The sequence below is a fragment of the Pecten maximus genome, chromosome 16 (assembly GCF_902652985.1).
Source record: "Pecten maximus chromosome 16, xPecMax1.1, whole genome shotgun sequence".
In the NCBI taxonomy this organism is placed as follows: Eukaryota; Metazoa; Mollusca; class Bivalvia; order Pectinida; family Pectinidae; genus Pecten; species Pecten maximus.
Window position 1 is genome coordinate 10,556,857 of NC_047030.1, and position 26,821 is coordinate 10,583,677.

Below are 26,821 nucleotides of genomic sequence, written 5' to 3' on the forward strand. Positions count from 1 at the left end.
AATAACAAGCACGTTTGATTTCATACCGCCTATGGAAGACGGAGCATCATTGAATGGCAATGTCAGCTCGACCGTCTTCTTTTTGTTCACAATTAGCCTCGTTTTGTTATAGATTGATATCTCTTGAACTCGGTATGCTTGATAATCACGATATGTAGTGTTTTTCTTTCTAAATAGCATTCAGAATTAACATTTTTTTCGAAAGAGATACTATTATGTCTACTTCAATATGTTGATGATCGCCGAGTATTTCCTCTGTGTCTTCAATCGATCTTTCTGCTACTGTCTGTCTAAGCTGTTTAATCATTAAAATATTCTGCTCTGTTGTAAAGGTTACTTTAGCATGTTATCTCAGAAATCAGTTATTACATTAAGATAAAAACGATGAATATCTTTATAGTCTAGCAGCTTATTGAGATCCCATTTCAGAGTGGTGACGTTATGCACTAATTGATGTTCGCGACAGACGCTATTCCATTGGAAGTCGTTATCTACAATGAAGACGAGAAAATGATAGGCATTCATAGCCAGGTACACTAATTAAAAATTAGAATTAGGAAATGCATCTGATAATAGCGCGTGATGTCTGGATGTATATATATATAGCTAGTGTGTTACCTCATATCCGTATCCATCGGCGACAGCAACCTGAACAATTACAAAGGCTAGCATACATGATATCTACATTCCATCGTCATCATCTTGTTCGCCGTTCTTCCATTCTGATTTTTTAATTTTTTTTTTTTTGCAGCTTTTTTTTCTTTACAAACCATGAATCAATTAGAATCATTTTTGGTTTAAATGCCCGACACCAAGAACAAGATGTGAAGCACAAAAAAAAAAGACACACAAACCTCAAACTTAAACCTTAGAAAAGTAAAATGTTAAAGAGTAATCATAGCAAACGAACTGGAAGCAACAGACACGTAGCATATTTAATGACTATTGCACTTTAATCAAATAAAGAAAATCCAAAAACGGAACATAAGAAAACTTTACCTCGTGTCTCTTTGAAGCTTAGCCCCAAATCATACAATGATCTTCTTTCTGATAGTACATGATTGCTCGTACTCAAGACAAATATAGACAGACCTACGTTTCGTAAATTATTCTATTGTGTGATATATGTATGACAACTTCCAACGCAAACTCGAGAGACAGTAACTTTGCTCTACTTTATCCCAAGTACATTATACATACTGTACATACTTCAGGACAGACTGGTATCTTTGTTCACTTTGAGTGTCTCCGTGGCTGTATATATTTCGTTTCTATTTTGTCCTCTTGCTATCATTTTGATTAATATTAAGCGGTATAACCTTGTTGTCTTCTAATATTTACAGTTTACATACGTTTACATGGCGAGCGTTGTCAATGACTTGGACGTGCTTACCTTTCTGGATAACCAATATATTCTAAATAGTTTAAACTGTATATTAAGTACGAACTAATGTGCTGTATATTAAGTACAAACTGGTGTACTAATTTAATTTTTATTTAATTCTGAACTCAGCAGTATTGCCAGTCCAACCTATAACTGTGACAGAAACTCAAAGGGAAGACTACACCTCATCTGATTGTCAAGGTAAATTGCAGACATATTCTGAAATATATTTAGGAATTGATTTCAGTTTGAATAAATATGATAAATCATGAATGAATGGAGAAAAATGGCATAAAAACAATCGTGTGTTCGAGACCCGGTCAGGGCACGAGTCAAAAAGTTGTCTTCCTTCGTCATTTGTGTTTCTAAGCTATACATTATATATATATATATATATATATAGTGTATTGGTTGATGATGAACAACATACAGTACATGGGTAATGTAGATCAGAAAAAAATAACAGACAGGTCAACTGGTGGCCATATTTGATTTTAACAATCTAGTTTTAGAGTTATTGTTTTTTCTCAAAAAGTCCTTCATTTTTTCCCAAGTTTCAGATGTAAGGTTACCTATTATGTTCAAAAATTCAAGAGGAAGGAATAGAAAAGAGATCAGTCATATGTTGGCCCAGTAGATCATGCTGTGATCTCTAGTATATTTATTAAATATTCAACTGAAAGTGGATACTGACATTAGAAAATTAGCATAAAAAAACTCTTTAACCATGGAATTAGAATTGAACAGGGTGACATTTAATAATGAATATTTCAACACATACATGTTGATAAACATGATACATTTCTTTGCTATCAAATGTCTGGTGGGATTTATATTAACTGACAACATTCTATTACAGTGTTGAATGTACCCGAGATAATATGCACTGTGAATTTTGTGCTGACAATTATATAACTACAGTGTACTTCATGATATTAGTAATTGCCAATGAAAATGAGACAATCACAAACATTTTGTCACTGGGCAAGCAACCATTCTCAAATACAACTGTGCATTAATTGTCACCAAATTTATAGTTTTTGCTAGCCTTCTTTTTGCACAGTTTTAAGAGAAACATTATTCCACAAATATTTTAGAGTGTGAATTTAATGATAGCCATGAGATTATTAATATTTTCACCCATTAATTTTCAGCCACATTATCCTGTACACAGTGTACTTCAACCACAATCCAAAGCCCTGTCACTTATGAGCTCACAAGTAGTAAGTACTTATTGATTTATTGATAATTTAATATGTAAAGTCATTCTTTCAATCCAAGAATGTTCTGATAATTGAATATTTCTTTCTGTATTACATGTACCAATATAATATCTTGAACAAACACTTCACAGTTTTAAGTCCACTGTTTCTGTTTGATTTGAATACATCTAGCTGTCTTTCATTGTAAAATTTTGTTTAAAAACAGATTCAACAGCATATTTTAGAGAGTGTATTTATTACTGCACCGTGGAATTTTCACTTGTCAACTTATGAAAAAAAAGACACAATACTGTATACGAGCCAATTTGTAGTAATAACAGTCATGTTAAATATTTCACCATCTTTTCCAGCCATATTACCAACATCAGATGCATGCACAGACATTAATGAGCCAACAAAAAGTAAGTGCTTTTAATAGCTGTATCAATTTTAAGCTCACCAGGTCTGAAGAATGAAACCAAAGGACCAAGGTGAGTTTATGCCATGTAGTGGTGTCCGTCTGTCAACAACTGATTTCTTTACTGCTGTTCAGAATTTAAGAGAAATTGGCAGGAAGCATCCCTATCTGGTTGGGATTCAAATTTATACAAATGATACGGCTGAACCCCCAGGAGCCTAAGCGACGGGGCCGAAAAGGGTCTCCTTTGTAATACTGAGTAACAACTTCTCTGGATTTATGCAATTAATACTAAATCCAACCTGGTGACCATTACAGGCCCTCTCGGCCTCTTGTTTATAAGGTATTAGGGCACTCTTTCATTGCATGACTGTTCATGTTTTAATTAAATTAAAATTTTTCTGGTGACATCACCCAAAGGATGTAGGTCAATAGATATCCATATATATCAAACTGAAGTAATCCTTTGTTAAAACTCTATAAAGAAACTTTATAATCTTGTTACTGCCCAAGTTTGTTTTTAATGTCATTTGCTTGGAAGATATACTTTCAAACCCATAATTTAAAAGTATCAAAAATCAATAAAGCTATCTTATCCAATATCTGGCATGCAGATATAAGACTGAATAAAAGTTGATTCCAGTAACTCTGGATTCAAACAAGGAAGTTGTAGAAAGTTACATACATGGAATTTGCATATATGACCACTTAACTTGGGGCCTGAACCTCAGCTCTTTGGAGTCGGTCAATATCATCAAACTGTCATTCTATGCAGATTATGATTTCCAACCAAGACAAAAGATGAAATTGTTCACAAAATGGCTGCCATGATGATGTTACTGATATATTGAATCTTAGATATTGTAAGATTTTGATTTAAATTAGGTATGACTGTATAATATATTTCTTTCAGAGAAACAAAAAACATCTCTAGCATCACTTACTGAGGAAAACTTGATGCTAGACAACCAACGATTAACCCTGGAAATTAAGCGCATTGAGGAGGAAACCAAGAAAATACAAATGGAGCAACAGAAATTGGCTCAAGAGAAATCTGTCCTAGACCTGAAAGCAGCCTACTGGACATTCAAATTACAAAACGAATTTGAAATTTAAATGTTTTATGCCATGGATGGCAATGTCCCTCGTCTGTCCTTGATCGTTAAATAAGGGGAAAAACTGTAAAGCGATTGCTTTTATCAAATTTTTAACATTTAATTGTACATTTTTACTACAAAATATCAGAAGCTTCAATTGTCACTGATTATAACAGTACTTGTGGTTTATTTTCCCTTTAATGAGAGAATGAATATTATTGATTTTCGCTCAAGGTCATAAGTTAATGTGGCCTCAAGTCATCTAACAAAATATTTTGTCAGCATAATCAAAAGAATTTATTTATATTTATCATCATATCAGCTATTAATTCTTATCAATTTATGCTACAGGGAACTGTATGTGGTTAGTTTCTAGACTGATTTGACACCTTGAAGCCATTCATCATCATCATCATCATCATCATCCTCATCAGCAGCAGCAGCATCCTCATCAGCATCATCATCAAGAGCTCAAGGTTCCTTATCATTTTGTTGATGATCATCATCATTTTGCTGCTCATCATCATCATCATTTTGTTGGTGATCATCATCATTTTGATGCTCATCATCATCATCAACATCATCATTCATCATCATCAGCATCATCAGCATCATCATCAAGAGCTCAAGGTTCCTTATCATTTTGTTTGTGATCATCATCATTTTGCTGCTCATCATCATATTTTGTTGGTGATCATCATCATTTTGATGCTCATCATCATCATCATCATCATCAACATCATCATCATCATCATCAGCATCAAGAGCTCAAGGTTCCTTATTATTTTGTTTGTGATCATCATCATTTTGATGCTCATCATCATCATCATCATCATTTTGATGCTCATCATCATCATTTTGATGCTCATCATCATCATCATCATCATCATCATTTTGATGCTCATCATCATCGTCATGAAGTTCATTATCATCAGTGTATTGATATGTTTACTTTCTAGAACTAGAAGAAATGGCAAAAATGATTTAGAATTGAAATTGATAATATCATGTAGATTTTTAGCCCACCATCATCAGATGGTGGGCTATTCAAATCGCCCTGCGTCCGTGGTCCGTCCCTCCGTCCGTCCCTCCGTCCGTAAACAATTCTTGTTATCGCTATTTCTCAGAAAGTACTGAAGGGATCTTTCTGAAATTTCATATGTAGGTTCCCCTTGGTGCCTAGTTATGCATATTGTGATTTGAGACCAATCGGAAAACAACATGGCCGACAGGCAGCCATCTTTGATTTTGACAATTGGAAGTTTGTTATCGCTATTTCTGAGAAAGTACTGAAGGGATCTTTCTCAAATTTCATATGGAGGTTCCCCTTGGTGCCTAGTTATGCATATTGCGTTTTTAGACCAATCAGAAAACAACATGGCCGACAGGCAGCCATCTTGGATTTTGACAATTGAAGTTTGTTATCACTATTTCTGAGAAAGTACTGAATGGATCTTTCTGAAATTTCATATGTAAGTTTCCCTTGGTGCCTAGTTATGCATATTGCGTTTTGAGACCAATCTGATAACAACATGGCCGACAGGCAGCCATCTTGGATTTTGACAATTGGAAGTTTGTTATCGCTATTTCTGAGAAAGTACTGAAGGGATCTTTCTCAAATTTCATATGGAGGTTCCCCTTGGTGCCTCTTTATGCTTATTGCATTTTGAGACCAATCTGAAAATAACATGGCCAACAGGCAGCCATCTTGGATTTTGACAATTGAAGTTTGTTATCGCTATTTCTGAGAAAGTACTGAAAGGATCTTTCTGAAATTTCATATGGAGTTTCCCCTTGGTGCCTCTTTATGCTTATTGCATTTTGAGATCAATTGGAAAACAATATGGCCGACAGACCGCCATCTTGGATTTTGACAATTGAAGTTTGTTATCTCTATTTCTCAAAGTACTGAATGGATCTTGCTCAAATTTCATAAGTAGGTTCCCCCTGGTCCCTTGTATTGCATTTTTGGACCAGTCTGTCCTGAAAACAACCTGGCAAACAAACAGCCATTATCGTTGAATCTCAAATTTCTTATATAGCTAGGATTCCCTTGTTTGAAAAGTACTGGAGAGATGTCTCAATTTGCACAGATTAGTAAAATGAAGGAAAAGTAGAGAAAAGATCAATCTGACATGGAACTTATGAAGATCATTCAATGGTGGGCGCCAAGATCCCTCTGGGATCTCTTGTTTTTAAGTCACTTTACTAATTTATAATGTTTAATTTATAATTTAGAATGTAGATTTAAGTTAATTATTGAAATACTGTCTTGTGATGTGATCACGAACATGTTTTCCATCAGGTTGTGCAAGAACTTGCTGGTCTTGGATGTGGAGCTGATTGTCATGCTCAAGCTCCACATCCACTACATCCAACCTGAGGATCCCTATGTTGTGAAGCACAACACAAGCAGAAGTAGTAGAAACTGCCATTTCTGGTCTCATCCTGAGTCCGAATCTTAAGCATGGAAATCTAGCTTTCAAAACGCCAAAAGTCTGTTCTATTAGTACTCTAGTTCTGCACAAGCTCCTGTTAAATCGTTCTTGACCTCTGCCTACAGGCTGGAGAAACGGAGTCATTAAGTACTTCCTGCATGCATATCCAGAATCTCCAAGAAGAAGTCCATCATGTAATCCTGTGAAATGATAATAGATATATAGTAGTTATTTCTCTCTAATCAGATAGAACATAGTTAAACAAAGATTCAGTTGATTTTGCCTGCGGAGTGTTAAAAGGTATGAGTAAGTATATACATGTATATATATTGATATAGTATTTTAAAGTTATGTAAAGACACTTGATAGCTTATCATACAATATTGGTTAATGAAATGTTCATATGTATCAAAATCCCATAAATCTTTTCAGAAAATATGGCTATTTACTGCTGTGTAAATGACCCTGAACCAATGCACTGATTTCTTACCATTTTCAAATTGGTCTTTTAAGGCTGAAGCGTTCCAAATCCGTGAATCATGGACACTGCCTGGCCATGACGCATTTAGACTTGTGATCCTCATGTGGGCATCACAAATTGCCTGTTGTGTTTATAGAGATTATATTGACAAACTGCATACTTCATATTCCTAATCTTTATTTACAAGTTTAAATGTGCAACATCAAAAAGAGAGCTGTGTAATCTCAGGAATTAAGGTACAAATAAGTGAAAGTATCATTTTCAACGTATTTTAGGGAGTGTACCTTATTCCATATGTTAAACTTCATGTTATGATTGATGAATTAGCATCATTAAATTTTATGCCTTTCACAAAATAAGATTGGGAAGAATTGTTTTCAGTAGTCCTGTGGATAAAAAGTCGAGTGGTAAATATTTCTATATGTACCTGTATGTTCAAGGAATGGTATCCTTTTCTATTGAGAAAGTCTGCTTCATTGGCTGCTGGCTTCTTGATTTTCACAAATGTCCCATCTATACAGCCTAGGACATTTGGAAATCCTAAATAAAAGAACCGAGTTACATTTTATGGTAAAATAAATCCTTTTTAAAGGAAAAAATAACCTGGGTATTTGTGAGTAGCTTGGTGTATTGGGGGTTGTGACTGTGTCCTGGATGATGTTTGTGTGTGTAGGGGGGGGGGGGGGGGGTGTTGGGGGGTGTTTGACGTGTATGAGTGCCATTTAATTTATTCGCATCAAAAAATTGAAATAGAGAAAATGTGGGTTTTTCACGGTTCATCAATGTGAAAAATATATTTCATTGTCATTTTTTAACAATGATTTTCAGGCAAGGCATATAATAAACGATAACTCAATATCTGCTCATTTCAATTCTTGAATTCAATATCAGTTACATAAGTGGACATTTTGGCAAGCTTTTTTGGGTTTTTACCCATTTAATTCAGATATATTTATTAAGAATAGAGATACATCTATTTATGTACAAAATACAGATACTTGTATTTTAATTAAAGGTCTGTATTCTAATAAGAGATACCCATATTTCAAATACATTGTAGATATCTGTTAATATAGAACTGTATTTTAGATAGAGATCTTTACCTTCTATTAAATACAGATCTATGTATTAAAATCAAAGATATCTCTATTTAGTTTAAACATTATTTTATTCAACAAGGCACAATAACATTACATATACAAAAAATTGCAAATGGGATGGGAAAACAAGCTTAAAGCTTATATTAATTCCTTTCCATTTGAATTTGAGATATTTGTACTTTAACTACAGATATCTAATTATTGAATTACTTTTTAATAGAGATGTCTCTATTTAATTACAGTTACTATTATTTGAAATAAAGATATATCAATTTAACTACAGATATCTAAATCAAATAAGTAAAAACCCAAACTACATGTACTTACCATATAATTCCTTTTTTCTTCTCAAAGTTGCTCTTTTTTAACTCAGTATGATTGCAATGCTCGAGCATTACGAGCAATGTGCAAAATTTGAATGAAACAGTTTGCTTTTGAAATAAGGGAAAGTCCATAGGTTGAGTGAGAGGTATGAGGATGTGAATACACCTTAATTGTTCTATTAATCAAAATAATACAGCGTGCGTATAAATGAAATATTTCGTACAATCTGATAAACTGATCTTCAGCTTTCATGGGGTCATAGTCTTTGAAATATGTATGCATAATTGCCTTTAAAATTTGTGTTGTGTTGTGAAAAATCAAGATACTGTGATAATCTGTGATATTTGTTGGAATGTGTATTTCAAGTATTTGCAATATGCATTTACTTTGATAATAATTATTGTAAATGTGTTTCAGGGATCTGTAATGTTTTAAGTTATTTCTGAAGTTAATTGATTTAAATTTTATGGCGCGGGAAGGATGTTATAATTAAATAATTTATGCCTAGGCAAAATTCGAATACTGGCTAGGCAAAATTCTATTTCTGTCTAGGCAAAATTATATTTCTAGCTAGGCAAAATTCTATTTTTGCCTAAGCAATATTCGATTTTTGCCTAGGCATAAATCGATATTGTCTAGGCTGAAATATTTTTGCCTAAGCACTATTCGATTTTTGCCTATTATATATTTAATTATGACATCCTTCCCGCGCCATAAAATTTGACATGTGTATCAAGGATCTGAACAAATCATTCACATGAAAATTGTTGGATGTTTTTTATTATCATTAAAAACTAGACCTTCATATCGCATTCCAAGTCGCTTGTTGGTGTTATTTCTTCCACAGGCTTGTTAGAGCCTGTTGGCGTTCTTTTCAGTGAGTTAGTATGACCCGCGTCATGTGTGACGTCATTTCCGATACATTGAAGTTGGAGACTGGAACCTAATTTGAGGACGCTGATATGCTTATTTACAATGTAATAAGACATGGTAATTTTATCTAAAAAACAGACGGTTACAATACTGACTAACCTGCAATTGCCCCAAACTCTTGCTTTGTTCTGTTTCCGTTTTCTCCTCTCGGGAATGTGACAAAATTACGGATTCTTCTTGCAAGGGCACCGACAACTCGCCGCACAACTCTACTGACTGTCGGCTGAGAAATCTTAACAGAGTCGCCTATCAATTGTTGGAAGGCCCCTGTCGCCAAGAACCTCAAACAAATAAGGACTTGCAACAGGGGTGGGAGGGACACGCTTCTGAGCGTTCTATGGGTAATGGAATCCGCCACCAGACCAACGATATATACGATGGTGTCCGGCCGAAATCGAAAACGCCGGAACACTTCTTCATCTGAAAGGAGCTCTAGGGGGTTCTGGCGATCCATTATAAGCCTTGGCCTTGGTATGACCACTTCTCTCACTTCTCTATTTACAAAACGTCCTGCCGCCATGGTGGAGAAAAGTGTGCTGAGCATGGGCAATACCATACTCAAGAAATCTTGAGAACGTGCTCAAATCTTGAGCACGATTTGAGCACAGATTTTTTCATGAATACGACTTGAGCATGAGAATAAAATCCGTGAGTACAAAACTTTATTTTGAGCACAAAACCTTGAGTTTGAGCATGAGTACAGTTTCATGAATACGGGCCCTGGTCTTTTGTCTTTTTACTTCAGTCGTTCTTTTTTTTGTTCTATTTTGGTTCTTTCCTTCAGTTGAATATTGATTCATTTATTAGACGGTATTCTCCTGTTGCCTTCCCATATCTCAACAATTTTAGTTCATCTTGATCTTCCTGGTTGCATACTGGACTTCGGTCCATAAGATCAAAGATGAGTCCTAGAAGGATCTGAAACGACTGAAAGTCTCTGGTGTCTTTATAAATAATTTATAGACCACCGTGTTCTAGAATTAAACAAAAGTACCGTTCTACCCGTGGACTTAACAGGTAGTTTCATTATCACTGTCACTCTCAATGCCAAAGAATATTGACAAACTTGTCTATTTCTATATTCGGATTTTTAACGTTACCATGTCTTATTTAAGCCTTGCATTTTACCGGAGTCTCTATACAAATCTATATTTTGTTTATATTTGGCCCTCGTTTAAATTGCCTTGAACTTGAACTTGGGCCTCGTTATGATGTCGGTATTTTTGCTGTTTTTATTACGTTTGTTTTTGATTTTCCCCTAGCTCTTTTTCTAATTGATAATTTATTTCTTTCCGGTCCTACTTTTGATATGAGACAACCCTGATTATACAGAAATACACAATGTTTGAAGTCTAGTCAACAGAATAGGTCATCAACGTTGGTAATATTCTATCATTGCCAGCCAAAATAATGACACGTTCGAAAATGCAAATGCGTCTACTATATCCTAGAAGTTAATGTTTGTATGCACATCGTCCTATTCACAGTCGGAAATCAATGATTGTAGTAGCCCATACGATGTGACGAATAAGCCGCACAATCTACATAATGTTATTTGATCGCCAATTTGTATCTAGCAATATGACAGAGAAGATAGTGAAGGGAACTTGTGATGGTGACGCATGCTCGGACGAAAGCATTGACATGTTTTCTATATGGAAGTAATAAAATAATGCGAATCTTTGGTCTCTAGCTATTTGTTAAGGACATGATCGGAAGACAGTGCTAAGACGGAGAGGATGGGTACTTTTGCAAATTCACCTGTTAGTTTTCTTTCTTTTGGTATAAAAAAACAGAAGGGAAAAAACTTTGTTTTGATTTGATTTGGTTTAACGTCTTACCAAGAGTTATGCTCATTTGTGCTGAATGCGTGCATTTTCTGAAGGCTGCGAATAGGTGCGTATTAATGTCCTTGCGATAGTGTGGAACGGTTGCTGACTTTATAGTGTTACTGAATCTTGTTGACGAAGTTATATCACTCAAAAATTTGAATAGGTCATAGCACTCAAACGACTAAGTGATATCGCTTTTAATGGGAATAAAAAAGTAAAACGGCGCTCCTGAGTGCTAGCATCTGTTTTTAGTTCTCAATACTTTTTTTAAGTTTTAAGTGCTATTACTTAATTGACGTATCACTAACTTGGTGTAAAAGTTAAAATAGCGTCCCATACAACACAATCAATATAGATACGATTTTAGTGACAGATATATATAGTCATGTCGCCTGTAATATTTATCTCTAACCCAAATTGTATCAGTATCGATACAAATAAAATGGTTTCAAAGCAATTTTGTCACAATAGGTTGGTGTTATTCAACTCCTAAGGCACGGAATAATCATTACAACTGTTGAATAACATTCAGTTTATACCACACGTGGCATAAACTCTAAATGCGTTTTGATTGGTTGACACGATAACCTTTGACCGGGGCTATCTTTTATTCACATGGTTCAATGCAATTTGATTGGCTAACACATGAAGGCCGCTTCACGATTTTCTTGGAAATGATAACGCATAAGAAGAAGATCGCAGTTGTTTCCTGCTAAAAGTGCGCCGATTAGTAAGTTTTAGTTGTATATTCTTACCACTCGATATCTACTTATCTAGGATTAGCGGAATATGTTTTCTTCATACCAGGTCTGCAAGTCTCAACACATCTCCGAAAATAATTGTATTTACACTGACGTCAAATAGGTATTAATTTTTTTATATAAGATCCGATTATTGATTTCTTTCTAAATAGCTAACATCAGGGAGAGTGTCGTAACGTCTTGTAACCAGTGTCTTTTAATCGAATGGTATAAGGGATATAACTCCTGTTAATGCTGATTGAACAAATCAAACTCCTCATTGACTCACATGCCCGACACCTTTGCAAGAATAAATTTCGATACCAAAGTAAACAATATCATTAAAATGTTCTTTAAGAGAAAGGCACTTTCTGCAAGCTTTAAAAGAAACATTTTAGAATTAATGTTGTTGTTTTTTTCAAACGTTCAGGTTTTACTCTTATCATGTAAAATAAGCATATACATAAGCCGAATTAGGCGAAGTCCAGTTTTACCTAATGCTACATGTGCTCACATTTTCGAAATGAAGGTATTCCATTCTCAATCTCATGGATCTGATCATCCTATCAATTAGAAGCTACACTGTATGAAACAGCCAACAATAAATCACCGATTTGTCTCATCCCAAGGACAGATGGACGGTGATGTATATGATATTTTTTTCTCTTCTCGTTGTCACTTTTCAGTCAATTATATGACTTTCTTTCTTCCGCACAATTAAATACACGTCCATTGAAAGAAAATACCATATGACATATCTGAGAGCATTTTCGTAGCAGTCACCTGTCTGAGAAGAAGCAAGTATAAATATACAAATTTTATGACGTTCTATTGGTGAAAAATAAAAAAAGGTATTAATGACAATAAAAATATACATCTGTAGTGAACAAACAAACTAGAAGTCAATTTGAAGATAACAACTTCATTTAAAGTTTGTATAAAAAAACTTTTGACAAACGTTGTTGCATCATCATAAGTAAACATCTCATAAACGTTTATTCCCTTAGACCCTGGTCAGTATTCTCAAAATAAAACCAAATACATCAATAAATGCAATAGATAATGTTTATTGTAACCTAGCGATGGGTATACACAACAGTACAGCTCATGATCCTCGTTATACACATCACCTCTCACTCTATTACACATTACTACACAATAGAGCTTTCTCATAACTAAAATACCCTCCAACTAACAGCACTTAACCTGAAAAGCAGACGGATTAGTTTACTATTTCGCTACTTTTAGTCACAAACATAACATGTTTATATAAAACTAAACACCTATGAAAATTTCATAGATAAAACGTTCTCACGCGTTACATTTTAGTCCAGGACGTTGTGGCCTGAATACACAGCTTCCCGGGTGTTAATTCAACGACGTAATGATCTGAATACAAAGCTTTCTGAGCGTTAAGCCCACGACATAGTGACGTGAATATAAAGCTTTCCAGGCGTTAAGTTCTGGAGGTTGTGGCCGGAATGCATAGCTTTCCAGGCGTTTGGAATCACTTTGGTAACTAATGGATGACAGTACTTAACGAGTGTATATCAATGTAGAATGCTGGAATTGGGCGCGTTAATATGGGAGATTTAATTGTCAGAAAATACCTATACCCTATGGACTCCATATGTTCATTTCATCGAAGCCGAACCACTTGAAAGTATGTGAAAAATAGATGAACAAGGACTGCCGTTGACACATTCATCAAATACTGTCAAGTAATCGGTATATTAACGCCTATAAGATACACAAATAGAACATTAAGATGTGCTTTATTTCTCACTTTAACAGTAATATAGGTATATATGTTTGACAGTTCGCCGATTAATTAGGTTAAGGCGCGGGTTTGTTCGCTGGGTTTAACGTCCCGTAAACAGTCACGGACATTGTGAGGTTGTACAATATATGGGAGGCCCGTCGCATGCTATTCAGAGCAATTAGGGTAAAGTGTCTTAAAGAGACAACGACAACAAGCAGAGTGGTTTATGTTTATTGGGGAACTGAGAAACAACTTGGTCAGCGATGTCTAGGCTGAGAAAGGGGATTCTCAAAATAATGTATAGGACGAAGACGTGTGATGTCAAACACGACAAACATAATGTATAAAACGAAGGTGAGTGACGTCAAACACGGTATCATTATGTATGGAACGAAGACATGAGACGACAAACACGGTATGATAAAGTATGGAACGAAGGTGTGTCACGTCAAACACGACAAAATAAAGTATAGAACGAAGATGTGTGACGTCAAACACGACAAAATAAAGTATAGAACGAAGATGTGTGACGTCAACCACGACAAAATAAAGTATAGAACGAAGGTGTGTGACGTCAAACACGACAAAATAAAGTATAGAACGAAGGTATGTGACGTCAAACACGACGAAATAAAATATAGAACGAAGGTGTGTGACGTCAAACACGACAAAACAATGTATAGAACGAAGGTGTGTGTCGTCAAATACGACAAAATAAAGTATAGAACGAAGGTGTGTGACGTCAAACACGACAAAATAAGGTATAGAACGAAGGTGTGTGACGTTAAACACGACAAAACAATGTATAGAGCGAAGGCGTTTAAAGTCAAATACGGCAAAAGTATGTATAGGACCAGGGCTTGTGAAAAGACATTGCAAGATAATATGTAATTATATGATGGAAAACAGATTTCGGCTTTTTAGGTGAAAATATGATAATGTACGAAGTAGATTGATTGAAAACATTTTTTTATCTTAAGATTTTTTCTCGATTATACATACCTAACATATTGTTGCAGTTTTGTCAGCGACGTAGAATTAGGCTAATGAATTCCTGCTGTTATAGATTATCGCCGTCGCGGGATTCATACATGATACAACACATCAAAACACATCTGCATTATTAAATTGTTTAAAGCTTCTTGAAATATAAATTACCAACGCTACAATGGGGTTTAGACATTGTCGGTAACCGATAGTCCTGACGCCCACGAACAGATACCTTGGGACGATTTGTACTATTTTCATCGTTTCAAGAAAAACGAGGATTTCACCAGTCAGGAGACCGCTTTTCGGTTGGCCTCTACTAATTGTCTTTTGCTAGTGAAGGAACTGTTTTAAGTTCAAAATTTCAAAGACTTATACATCGACGCTATTAAAAACCCCGATATTTTCTGTACAAACCGTCCAAAAACAACTGTCTGTGTCCGTGAGCGTCAGGACGGTTGGTTACCGACGATGTGACTTTAATATATTGATTACAAATAACAGCAGAAGCCTGAAAATTAACTAAAACAATACGAGTCGAGGAGGTTAAAACCATTGGCGTTTCTCTTCATACTACTCAGTACCAGGAAAAACATCATCTTGCATTTATTTTATCCGTGGTTTCGGATTGCTTGTTCCGTGTCGCTGATTCCAGTTCGCTTGCGACCTCTTAGCATGTCAACACCCAATTTATCGTCCCCCCACTGAATCTTCTCTGCGTTTCTCTCGATTAAGCCGTAAAAACATTGACTTGAAACCTTCGATTCGACATGAGTATTCATATTATCAATTGTCAGTTAAGTTTTTGAAGCTCTTCCTCGTCAATTAGAAATTAGAAACGATATATACAAAGATGGCTGTGCCCATGTGGTGGTATGACGTTTTTTGTAACGCAAATAACTCCTGTGTAATGATATACATAAAAAAATGAAAAAGTAAATTTACACTTTAATAGGTATATTCATTATGAAGTAGTACATACATATACTTCACATTTGTTAAAACTAAAATAAGTCAATAGGTTTCGCATTTTAAATTTCCGGATTTTCCGAAAATGTGATTACATAGGAAATTTAGTTTTGCCTGCAGCGAAAAATGGAAGCTTACATGTATATTCAAGGTAAGAACGCGGGAAAACTTAATGCAGAACATGTGTCAAAACAAGATTAATTCTGTCTTTGGGATAGAGATATTTAATTTCAAATAGGTTTCAGAAAAAAATTACGTAGAGAATTGTGTTATTTTGGGTCAAATATTATAATGTTTTGCAATTTTTAAGCAATTTTAAAGTTGTTAGCATGGTATTCACAGCTCTAAAAAACACAGAAAAAAATAAGTTTACTTATCCTTCAGAGCTGTATTGAAAATGCAAATGTTGTACTGATTACAAATATATATACTTTATTAGAGGTAATATGTAGGGTTAACTGGCAATGTTTACATATCTAAAACATGTGCCATATTTTTCAGAATTGGGCATTTTTACTGTACAGTGCTACTTTGAAAAACAAACCAACGAACATAATGTATAAAACTATTTTTGCTTGGTCAGATTTTCCGTGACAATTTCCTATGGAACCAATCAGTGCCAGAGCCCCCACTGGATCGATTTGAGTAAAATGTTTATCGTTTAGACAAGCATACACGTTAATGTACTGCTCTAAGAATTGACATGGTTCACCCGGGAGCTATTAGTGGTCCACTTGAGACAAGACTGTGATTTTATTTGTTGTATATATATATAAATACATGCATATCCAAACATTAACCTGGTTAAATGTAATATCTATGGTCGATCTCATGTTTTACAGACACTCATCATTTTGCGATCAAACGCAGCATTTTATGGTTTTTTTCTGCACAACTCTGGCATTTAGATCGCCCAAACATACCATATCAAGGAAACTTAATACTTATCTAAGGATATTTATTTATTTGTTTTTGTGGTGTTTGTGTATCAAAACTATTGATCTCGATTTTCATTTTTCCCATTGCCATTACAAACTGTGATGCAAATCCCTGGATTCGAATTCGGAACACTATTGGTCGAGTTCCGAGTATAGTGTTACCCAGTTTTGTGGCAGAAACCATTGTGATCATAAGTCTAATAATGGAATAAGCGATGCACTTAGTGACATATGGCTGGTTGTTTATCACACCTTTTTCTCAACTTTTACAATTGATCACCTCATGCTGACGGCCTAGGAGCTAATTATTATTAATAACGAGGTCTTAGTAGCCGATGCATATTTCACATCCAATCATCGTTTTGATAAGGTCGCAATGATAAAACCAGCTTCTCATCAACTAAATCGAATGATGTGTTTATGTTTCACTTCATTACATATTTATGTAGTCTGTTTACGCCTTCGGGACCAAATGTATATTAAGGTAATTGATATTCCTGTTACAGTAAATAAACTACAAGCATTGTTTCCTATGTGTCCTTACACGTCTTGTTGTGCAGTCATTTTACTGCTGTTTGATCACCTGGTCCAAAGATCGGCGAGAATATTCCAGTTAGGACATGGTAGTCCATACCGTTTCACCATGCATGTATGCAGTACAGGATGATACAATGTTGTTTATTAAGTCTCCCAATCGAAGTTGTTGGGCTGGTTATGTTTACTCCATTTCTTCTTCTTCCCTAATTGGCTGACAATTTTGAAAATTAACTTCTCTCTATCCCTTTTACTATATAATGAAATTCCAATAAAAATTAACGGGAAGGATGGTTACAAAATGTAATTTAATGCAGTAAACAAATGTCGCAATAGAGATAACTTCTGTTTGGTCGGAAGTAGATAAAAATGTTCATGTAAGTAGAGTATGGCGCTACAAATACAATGGCGGCGTTTATTTTCGGGCAAAAAAAGCAAAACTACCCACTATTTCCTGGCCTCTGACTGGTCGAAATTTCAATATTATCTGATTTTGATGAACTTTACTGTCTATATACAACAGGAAACACCGGTCACTTTCGTAGCCCTAGTTTCACATATAAATAAAATGGTGACCATTCCCCGGCTTTTGATTGGTTGAAATTTTGATTTGTTCGACTTAGATGAAAATTGGTGTATAGAGGCATTAGGTGAATTCAAATACAAGTGCATGTGTTTCATGAAAATTGATATATATGGGGCCCTTTGGAGTATTTCTGTAATGACTTCCCATTACAATTAGTACTTGTTACAATAACGATATTTCATATCCTCACTCCAGTCTAACTTTCCTTTGTTGTTCTAGCCTTATTAGTAAGATCTCTTCGTGGTTTAAATGATTTAATATACTTTTACAAACATATCTAGTGCATAAAAATATAGTGCCATTTACGCTCTTATATTGATAGATATTGTACACATTGTCCTTCATCCTTCCACCTACTTTTACACCTAAGGGTGTACAGATCTCCTAATTTTTTACTGTAATTTCCAACGGAAAACATGTTGTTTACTTGTTACTTTTACATTGATGTATGTGAATTAATTATACCCCATAATTGGATGCACTACCAGGATAAGTTACACCCGGATCATGTTCACAATGAGAAGACAATTCACTAATATATTTAAATGTGTTTTAATATTTCACGCCATTCATAGACCCTTAAAAGTCTTCAAATTTTCCGGATTGAACTGTTTATACTGTACATTATTTGTTGGTATTCCCTCCAGGGGGCGGTGTTTCACCTTCATGGTAGGAATATATTTCATATCACATCATTAACGGAAAGTTCACACATTCTCCAGTCATCATTGTTGGTACTCTGCATTAAAACATGAACATCCGAACATTGCGTGTCACATTCACATTTTACGTCACACCGAGTTTTCGCATTAATAGTATTGTTCAACACAAGCCTGCAAAATGATATATCTGAGTCGTTGCTGCATTGAGCATTGCTAGCAGAACCTGAGGTTCCAACCTAAAACAAAATGGAATATAAATTATTAATGAGTATCCAATAAACATGTACACATATTTCAAAACACCTACACGTTTGATTTGTAGACAAAAATAGAAGCGTACCTTAGACTTCAATTATCTGAGTGCTATTAATCATAGTTCGAAAAGCAATTAAGATGTTATAAATATTATATTGTCGTACAGCGATCTCTTGCGACATGCCTCTTGATCATTGATATCGATTTCCTTAATTAATCACTTATTTACACATCATTGCCTTGATTTTTTTTCAATATAAAAATGTTATGAGTTATTTTTTCTCCGATTTTTAACATGCAAAGTTGATATATTGATGTTGCCTTGTCACGTATGATCTCATTGATATGCGACGGACCCTGCTGTTTTCTTTGTATGTCATTGCAATTGGACGAGGAAGAATACATGTTTTATGCAGAATACTTCAGACTTTAAATTGACATCATTATACAATGTATAGAGGATATCTAACAGTGTTTTCAGTAATACCAAATATATTTCACGAGTAGGGCTAATATTTTGATATTTTTCACGAGTGCACAGCACGAGTGAAAAATATCAAAATATTAGCCACACGAGTGAAATATATTTGGTATTACTGAAGACACTGTTAGATATTCTGTTTATTACATTTTTTTATCAACGAAAAACCTACCCCGTATGCTAACTAGGCCTACAGCGAAAGTTTGCATACTAAAAAATGTAGTTCCCCCTGTCCAGGTGCTGACATATATGTCGAGCTTTCTGATTGGTCAATTATTGTGGTATTTTCTAATCATTAATTTGATTGGTCAAATCAGCAAAAGTGATATTTTTCACTAGTGAAAAATATCACTTTTATAGAATGAATAATGTTTGATATTTCACTGGTAAAAATGTAATAAATTACACTCTGTTGATGTTTTAATGAAAGATTTCTGTTTATTACATTTTACCAGTAAAATATCGAAATTATTCAGTTATATCATATTATGGAAAATATCGCTTTTTCTGATTTGACTAATCAAAACAATACTTACAATGGGGAAACTAAAACCTGACTCGATATATTTTGCTATAGAAAATCCAAAAGTATCTTCAGTAATACCAAATATAGTTTGTGTGACTAATAATTTGATATTTTTTACTCATGCTGTGAACTCGTGCAACATAACAAACTAATAGCCCTACTCGTGATATATAGTTGGTATTAAAGCAAACACTGTTAGACATCCTCAATTTATTGACTAATTCGATGATAATGTTCCCTTGTCTGAATCATTTTTATTCTATAATGGTTTTGTAATATGTTATTACATTTCAATTTGTATATACATAATGCATTTATCAAATAGATAAAACCAAACAAATTTATAACAACGACATTTTTCAACAGTTGTAAATACATGAATTCTTAAGATCAGTTTATAAGCATTATGCTAACTTACCAGGAGACTTTTCTGTCCAACACGGGCGCACTCGATACCTTCCCCTGTGATGCTGACAACAAATATCTGTGACGTCACACCGAAGAGACTTAGTCTCGTAATTCGCAACCAAATCATGGAAGGGGATTCCCCGGGTAAAGGCAAATCAAAGCATGTGTTCAAATCCTGGTCCAAGGCGTAAGGCAACTTCTTCAACAAAACGTTGCTGTCATCTTTTACAAAAGTCACGTAATCTGTTACTGAAACAGGAAGTTGTACATTTGGTATATGTTTGTTGTAACTCTACTGACTATTTGGTTTTGTTTCATTAACATATACCATCAACATCCAATGGATTTTAAGACACTTGTGTTATCCTTATTTTCTTATCCGGCTTTGTGCAATAACATTTTTAAATTTTCGATTTAATCAGAAAACTATACAGGGATTTTAATGATAGTTTTAGAAATAGTATTTTGACCAATGATAAACTAATTTTTCTAAACCATCAATCAAACACCACAGAGGCCGAACGGCAGGACCCAAATTTTAAGTTTATTTCAAAAATCTTCTCTTAACCAAGCAATTGGAAATGGTTCATATGACATATAGTCTATATTATTATGTCATTTTAGATATGTGATGATAGTTTGATGGTACAAGTCTGTACATTTTAATTTCCGTCTGGTCACAGGGGCTGAGGATCGGGTCAAAAATCGTCAAATGATAAACATCGTTTTTTGACCAAGATATACTGAATTCTGATGCACTTTTGTACATGAACATAATATGTTATTCACAGATGGACTGATCGTGACGTCCTTCAAAACTGTGAAACTGGCTTCACATTTTTCCAAAGTGCATCATAGTTCATTCAGAAAAGTGACACTTTTTCTTGTATATTGTGTTTTTTAATCCGTCGATAAAAATTTCCAAATGGTATCGACCAAATTTGCTATAAGAGATATTTGTAAACTCTTTTTGGATACAGAATAACAGTAATGTTTGATTATAACTTTGGGGAAGGGAAAATGAACGATACATACAGTACGTGTCTGTTACTTTTCATATATACATTTACTTACGCGGCAGCCATTCCGTTGTTACGTTACAAATCACAGTACAAGTATTCGTGGTGAAATAAAAGTAGGCGATGACTTTCGGGAACTCAAATACGTAGTCATTACTTTCACCTTGCCACTGAAGTCAAGGAAGAGGCATAACATTAATATATGAAATCATCGCTTTATTTGTACTTATATTGATGTATTTATTCTACCAAGTAATTGTTACATTATCATTACGACTTAATAGTTTTTGTTTTATTTTGTTTTAAACTAGTTTGGCCAGAGTATAACAGGCAATACGACTTCCATTAATAAAGCTGCCCAGTTGTAAGTAGAAAATTCAATACATCTTATTGCTAAGAAATTATGGGAAAATAGTTGAGTTATGAAACTAAAGTAAATGCCATAATTTGAAGTAATGTTTTCCAAATATCTACATAAATGAATTCACAAATCCAAACAATGAAAACACATACCGCGAAATTATGTTTTGTAAGATATCCTTGAATGAATGATAAAGAATGATAGCAAAGAAAGCATCGACATTTACAAACATTCCACCACTACTGTAACATTATCAGCTTAGTTTCCGTTGTCGGTTTTCCCGAATAGCGATCCAACTTTACATGAATTATTGGTTAATGTTAAGAACAAATGCTCTAATTAAACGACCATATATGCCAAACCCTATATAATTGTATTACAGCAATCAGAACTAAAGGAAAAACAACTCACCACTATTTTCTCCTTGTGATAGTAGGTGCCATTTCGACTGTAGTGATACCACAGGTTTTGTGGATTGACTTCAGCAACTTTTACAATTGCAGTCAGGACTATGAAATTTGGATAGTACTCCTGAAGAAATATAATATTCAGCGTCACTTCTTGTTCACGATCAATACTGTGTCTTTGGGAAATTGTTGTTATCCACTATCAATATATTATTGTAAATATTTATTTTACAAAATCATGGTTTCGGACACTATTGAACACCATAGATGCTTATGTGACAAAGCGGTTCACAATAACCACTTAAGAGGGTATAAGGAGACAGAATGAATCATTTACTATACCATTAATACCTATCTACGTATACCTAACTAATGTAAACCTTGTGAAATATTGCTGATTTAGAAAGCACTTGTCATACATCCTACTGCAAAAATCTAACTTAACAACGGTTTGTACAAGTTAAGAAGTAGCTGGTCATTTGTTATTTGTTAAATAGCGATATTTAAAGTTACATGAAAAAATAGTAACATAGCCCTTCTTGTTTGTACTTTTTTGTGTATTATAGTGTATATTTAGTGTTTACTGCAGCCACGCCTTGTTAACATACAGTCTTTAACATTTATTTACATTTGTGTGAATATTAAATATTCATTCTCGGTAAATTACTTCCCACGCTATTAATAATGACAGCGAATATAGTAAAACTAAATCCCCAGCGAGGATCACCATCTGTACAGTGTGTCGTTTTTAAGTATGTGAGTATATTGGTATCAGTACGTTATAAAAGATAAATTTAAAACCACGAATTTATAAATTACTTAATTCAAATTACACATATAAGTAAGCAGACAATCTGTGAACTCTTTGAACTCACAATAGATTATTTCATTGAATTGTATGTTTATCTAAGAAATGGGATTATTACTTCCAGAAGCTGAGGTAAACATGCTCTACGAAGCAGGAAATAATATCTAAAGAGAATGACTGTGATTACCATACCATATACCGTACTTACATTGTAGATTCAATAATATTTGTTGATTTGCATATATCAAATACATTCAATTATCCAATATAAAAAACATTAATTGATTGGCATAATCATATAATTAATAGACCAATTATAGCCAATATCAGTACCGATCATAAGATATCTAGTCATCGAAATGATAACGCACGATTGATACATATATAGTCATGGACATGATAATGTATGATATAACACAAAATCAGAAATATTTAGTCTTATAAATGATAATGCATGATATAACTCAAAATAACAGAAATCTAGTCATGGACATGATAATTAGGGGATAGTACGTTATTTTGAGTGGCTATACTGGCGATTAGAACATTTGAATTTGGTTTGAACTCGAGACCGATAGGTGGAGAGAGTTTAAACCAAATTTCATAAGTTAGCATACTATCACCATTCTAATATGTTTATTATTAGAAATATTTATAAACTTTGTAATATATCGCTACAAGTACACTGTGAAGTACGCTGTGATCCCCGCTAGTGACGTTGTGATCCCCGCTAGTGACGTGTCATACTGTAGCTTACTGACCATTCAGAAAGAAGCTTTCAAAGTCGGTCATTTGGCCACGCCCATACTGACGAGATTACGATCTGTATGTTGACACGATTAATAACGGTTCTATCACAGATTAGAACATGGTCCGTATCCAATCAAATCACGCGTTGCAAACGAATCGTGTTTGAATGCACGACATAACACAAAATACAAAATATACAGCAATGAACATGATAACGCCCGATATAACAGAAAATAATAGATATATCACACGTACTTTTTAACTTAATTTGTGAGTAAATGGAAACATTAAAACCATCACCACGAACTGCTAACAGGAACGTATGTTGCTACTTTAATCGACGGACAGGTAAAACGATCCAGTTGACAAAGTAAATACTTACAATCGATGGCTTTGGCACTGGCAATTCTCCTGTCCAGATAGTTTTGTTGTTACTGATTACTCTAGCTATAAACGGTAGCGCTGATTCGTTGATTTGTATGTTTTGGTCGATGTACGTCACAAGCATTTTCATCGTGACGTAGTTAACAGTTAAACGGTCAAAACTTGCAAAATATATATTTGTCAAAGGCGTCATGTCTACAAATGCCTTTTCGATCATTTCCTCGCGACCTCTGTGTTAGAAGAAAACATAATCTCATTATTGATATTTCTACGATATCAAGTGTTATTTCAGCGCAATATGAAATCTTGTAGTACGGAAACCCATATCACAGTACATGAAATAAAACATGCATAACAACTATTTGTATCTACACATTAAAACATTTATCACTCAACCATGCAATACATCCCTCACTTATTTACTCATCAATTAATTTGCTTACTTTATAGTGGTTGTGTTGAATCTTCCGACAATGTTGCGTCCTGTAAAAGCTAGTTCAAAGTCACACAATTTGAATGACTGTCCCATGGCACTAGTGGGCATTGGTAACTCGGCAATCAGGCGGCCGTATTGACGACCAAAATTGGTATGTAGGATAAACTCCACGTCACTGCTGTGTGTTATGGATCGACATTGTTCGTTAAGGTAGATATTTAGTGGCAGGTTACCGTTTCTGTCCGGTGCCTTAATTTAAGTGACATAAGTTATAACAGTAAGACAGAAACAGAATATGATGATGATGATGACGACGATGATGCTGCCGCTTCTGCCGCTATTGATCTATTGATGATGATGATGATGATGATGATGATGATGATGATGACATCATATTGCCAAATATTTTATCTTCATTGTATACACATTTGAAAACAATCTGTTTCGTAAACGTCAATTGATATTAAAAATTATTAAGCAGCGTACATATATCATCAAGGTTAGCAAGACCCGGATCGCAAATTTTCAACATCTTCCATTTATATTGAAATTCTTTATCAGAGGCGTATAACACTTTGCAAATCGTGTATGATGGCAACGATATTATCATAAGCTTGACATATTTTCTGTCCTATTAACAACTACACAAGAAATAGATATTCACAGATTGGTCTTAAATACTTACCGTGAAGATTTCCTGGTCGGAAACGTTAAAATAGAATTTAAAGGACTGTGGTGATCCTTCGCCTTGATAGATTATTGTCGCAGTAAGCTCATGTGAGGACCCTGCTTCCGCTATGTCAGGAAGAACGACGACATTGACTGCAAAGCCGAATTTGTTTGCATTATACCCACTGTTGTATCCTACGTTGGCTACATACATAACACCATTGCTGGATTTCCAATGCCTAGATGGAGGGACACATGGCAGGTTAGAACCCACGGCACCGACTTGCACACCTCCTACGAATAGCCCATCCCCACCTGCTCCAGAGTACCGCTTCGTAGATGTTTTGATTTGGTAACCTCCGGATGAAAGTGGAGGAACATACCAAATAAGCGATACTCTACCTGTTCCACCTTTGGGTAGCAATGCATTTCTCTGACTGGAAGTTACGTTTAAGCGTTCTCTCTGGAATGGAATGTATATGAGGTCAATGCATTTTTCATGTTACATTCATACAAGTGATGAAACTAGTTCCGTCAGGTTAACATGATATTCATTATATAATTAGCGGGTCTCATTTTTTTCTTTTTCTCTGATGTTCGTTGTATCGATTCGAACAAATCAAGTTTAGAGAAACCATATTAAAACCCTGAATAATACAAAGGATTTTTCTGACACAAACGATACAAATGAAGGAGAAAATAAAAAATAAAGCTTGGATATTGCTAAAGCAATACATTTCCCTACCAGCCCCGCTAAAAAAATGGCAACAGTGATCTTAACGTTGACCTAAAAACCCTTACATAGATATGTAGCTACTCATACTGAAGTAGTAACATACTAATTTTCACTAATGTAACTTGAAACATGACTGAAAACATGGCGGAAAACTGAGTGGACTGACTGATAGCCGGACGGACAGACGGACGAACAGACAGATGGAGGGACGGACGGGAGGAAACATAGAGTCCTCTCTGTTTTACCTTTAGGGGACCAATGAAAATAAACGCAAATCAAACAAACATAGAAATTACAACGAGAGGAATATATCATTCCTTTCACCTTAACATTAATATTTTTTTTGTATATGAGCAGTGGCTGCATTTATATTATATAACTTAAAACATTTACAATGAGGTCGGCTTTGCGACGTTAATCACATAGCAGTTACAAACGACCCACGTACATACCTGGAGATTCATTCCCACTGTGATGGCAGATAAATATCTCTCGACCTACGTGAACTTAGTAATAAAGTTCCATCTCTTATATTTTCAAAAATAGAACATATCCCTAGTTTTGATTTTTATATTCATACTACAAGTTGTTTACAAAATTAACACGTGTAAAAAATCTACACGGAACAGAATCAATTGTCAATACACAACCAGACAATTTCAACTCTCACATATGATTGTACGTTGTGAAGATTATCAATAAGTAAGAGCAAAAACATATCAAAGCACTGAATGGACAGTTCCTCTTACTTATCGCCTCCGGCAGATCAGGTTAAAATTTCCCTTTGTCAACCTATGTTATGGTGCTTGATACTTATTATAAACCCCCCAGCCTTCGGATTTCATTACGATGAATCCTTCTAATCCATCATATCCGAGATATTCGGATGAGAAGGGGTTTTCCATGGCACTGTATATGACACTTTTAAATGAACTAATGATTTCCAGATTGATAAATGACATGGTGAATTCCTTAATCAATCGTGATGCAAGGGCACTACCAACCAACAGATTATATCATTTCTGTATCAACATGCTTTCAACTCTTTACTTACAGGTAATCCATTGGTCACATTGAAATGCTTTGTAGAGTTCATTACTACCATGAAGTCGACTTCCATATTGATATTAAGGGTATATAGATCCCCAGCTGCCGCTTCGCCTTTCAATGACAATACGATCTCAAATACTACGA

The 26,821-nt window shown here is 34.7% G+C and overlaps 4 protein-coding genes and 1 long non-coding RNA gene across 5 annotated transcripts; 1 reads left to right on the forward strand and 4 right to left on the reverse strand.

Annotated features, from left to right (window-relative positions):
- Window positions 1-1,455: 1,455 nt before the first annotated feature.
- On the forward strand, window positions 1,456-4,238 carry LOC117314845. Its single transcript, XR_004529616.1, has 4 exons — window positions 1,456-1,585; window positions 2,539-2,607; window positions 2,958-3,008; window positions 3,918-4,238. It is a non-coding gene; the product is annotated as an uncharacterized LOC117314845 (long non-coding RNA).
- Window positions 4,239-6,237: 1,999 nt separating this feature from the next.
- Window positions 6,238-7,680, reverse strand: LOC117345357 (putative nuclease HARBI1). Its single transcript, XM_033908428.1, has 2 exons — window positions 7,030-7,680; window positions 6,238-6,739 (listed from the first exon to the last, which is right to left on the reverse strand). The coding sequence occupies exons 1-2, from the start codon at window positions 7,121-7,123 to the stop codon at window positions 6,354-6,356; spliced, it is 480 nt and encodes a 159-aa protein (XP_033764319.1). The 5' UTR covers window positions 7,124-7,680; the 3' UTR covers window positions 6,238-6,353.
- A 1,791-nt stretch (window positions 7,681-9,471) lies between these two features.
- On the reverse strand, window positions 9,472-9,897 carry LOC117344632 (putative nuclease HARBI1). The gene has a single exon (XM_033907460.1). It carries the CDS (start codon window positions 9,895-9,897, stop codon window positions 9,472-9,474), a length of 426 nt encoding a protein of 141 aa, XP_033763351.1.
- An 8,385-nt stretch (window positions 9,898-18,282) lies between these two features.
- LOC117344633 lies at window positions 18,283-23,278 on the reverse strand. Its single transcript, XM_033907461.1, has 5 exons — window positions 23,270-23,278; window positions 21,849-22,043; window positions 21,132-21,246; window positions 20,068-20,306; window positions 18,283-18,623 (listed from the first exon to the last, which is right to left on the reverse strand). The coding sequence occupies exons 1-5, from the start codon at window positions 23,276-23,278 to the stop codon at window positions 18,408-18,410; spliced, it is 774 nt and encodes a 257-aa protein (XP_033763352.1). The 3' UTR covers window positions 18,283-18,407.
- A 166-nt stretch (window positions 23,279-23,444) lies between these two features.
- Window positions 23,445-24,449, reverse strand: LOC117344821. Its single transcript, XM_033907649.1, has 2 exons — window positions 24,230-24,449; window positions 23,445-24,016 (listed from the first exon to the last, which is right to left on the reverse strand). The coding sequence occupies exons 1-2, from the start codon at window positions 24,328-24,330 to the stop codon at window positions 23,731-23,733; spliced, it is 387 nt and encodes a 128-aa protein (XP_033763540.1). The 5' UTR covers window positions 24,331-24,449; the 3' UTR covers window positions 23,445-23,730.
- Between the last annotated feature and the right edge of the window lie 2,372 nt (window positions 24,450-26,821).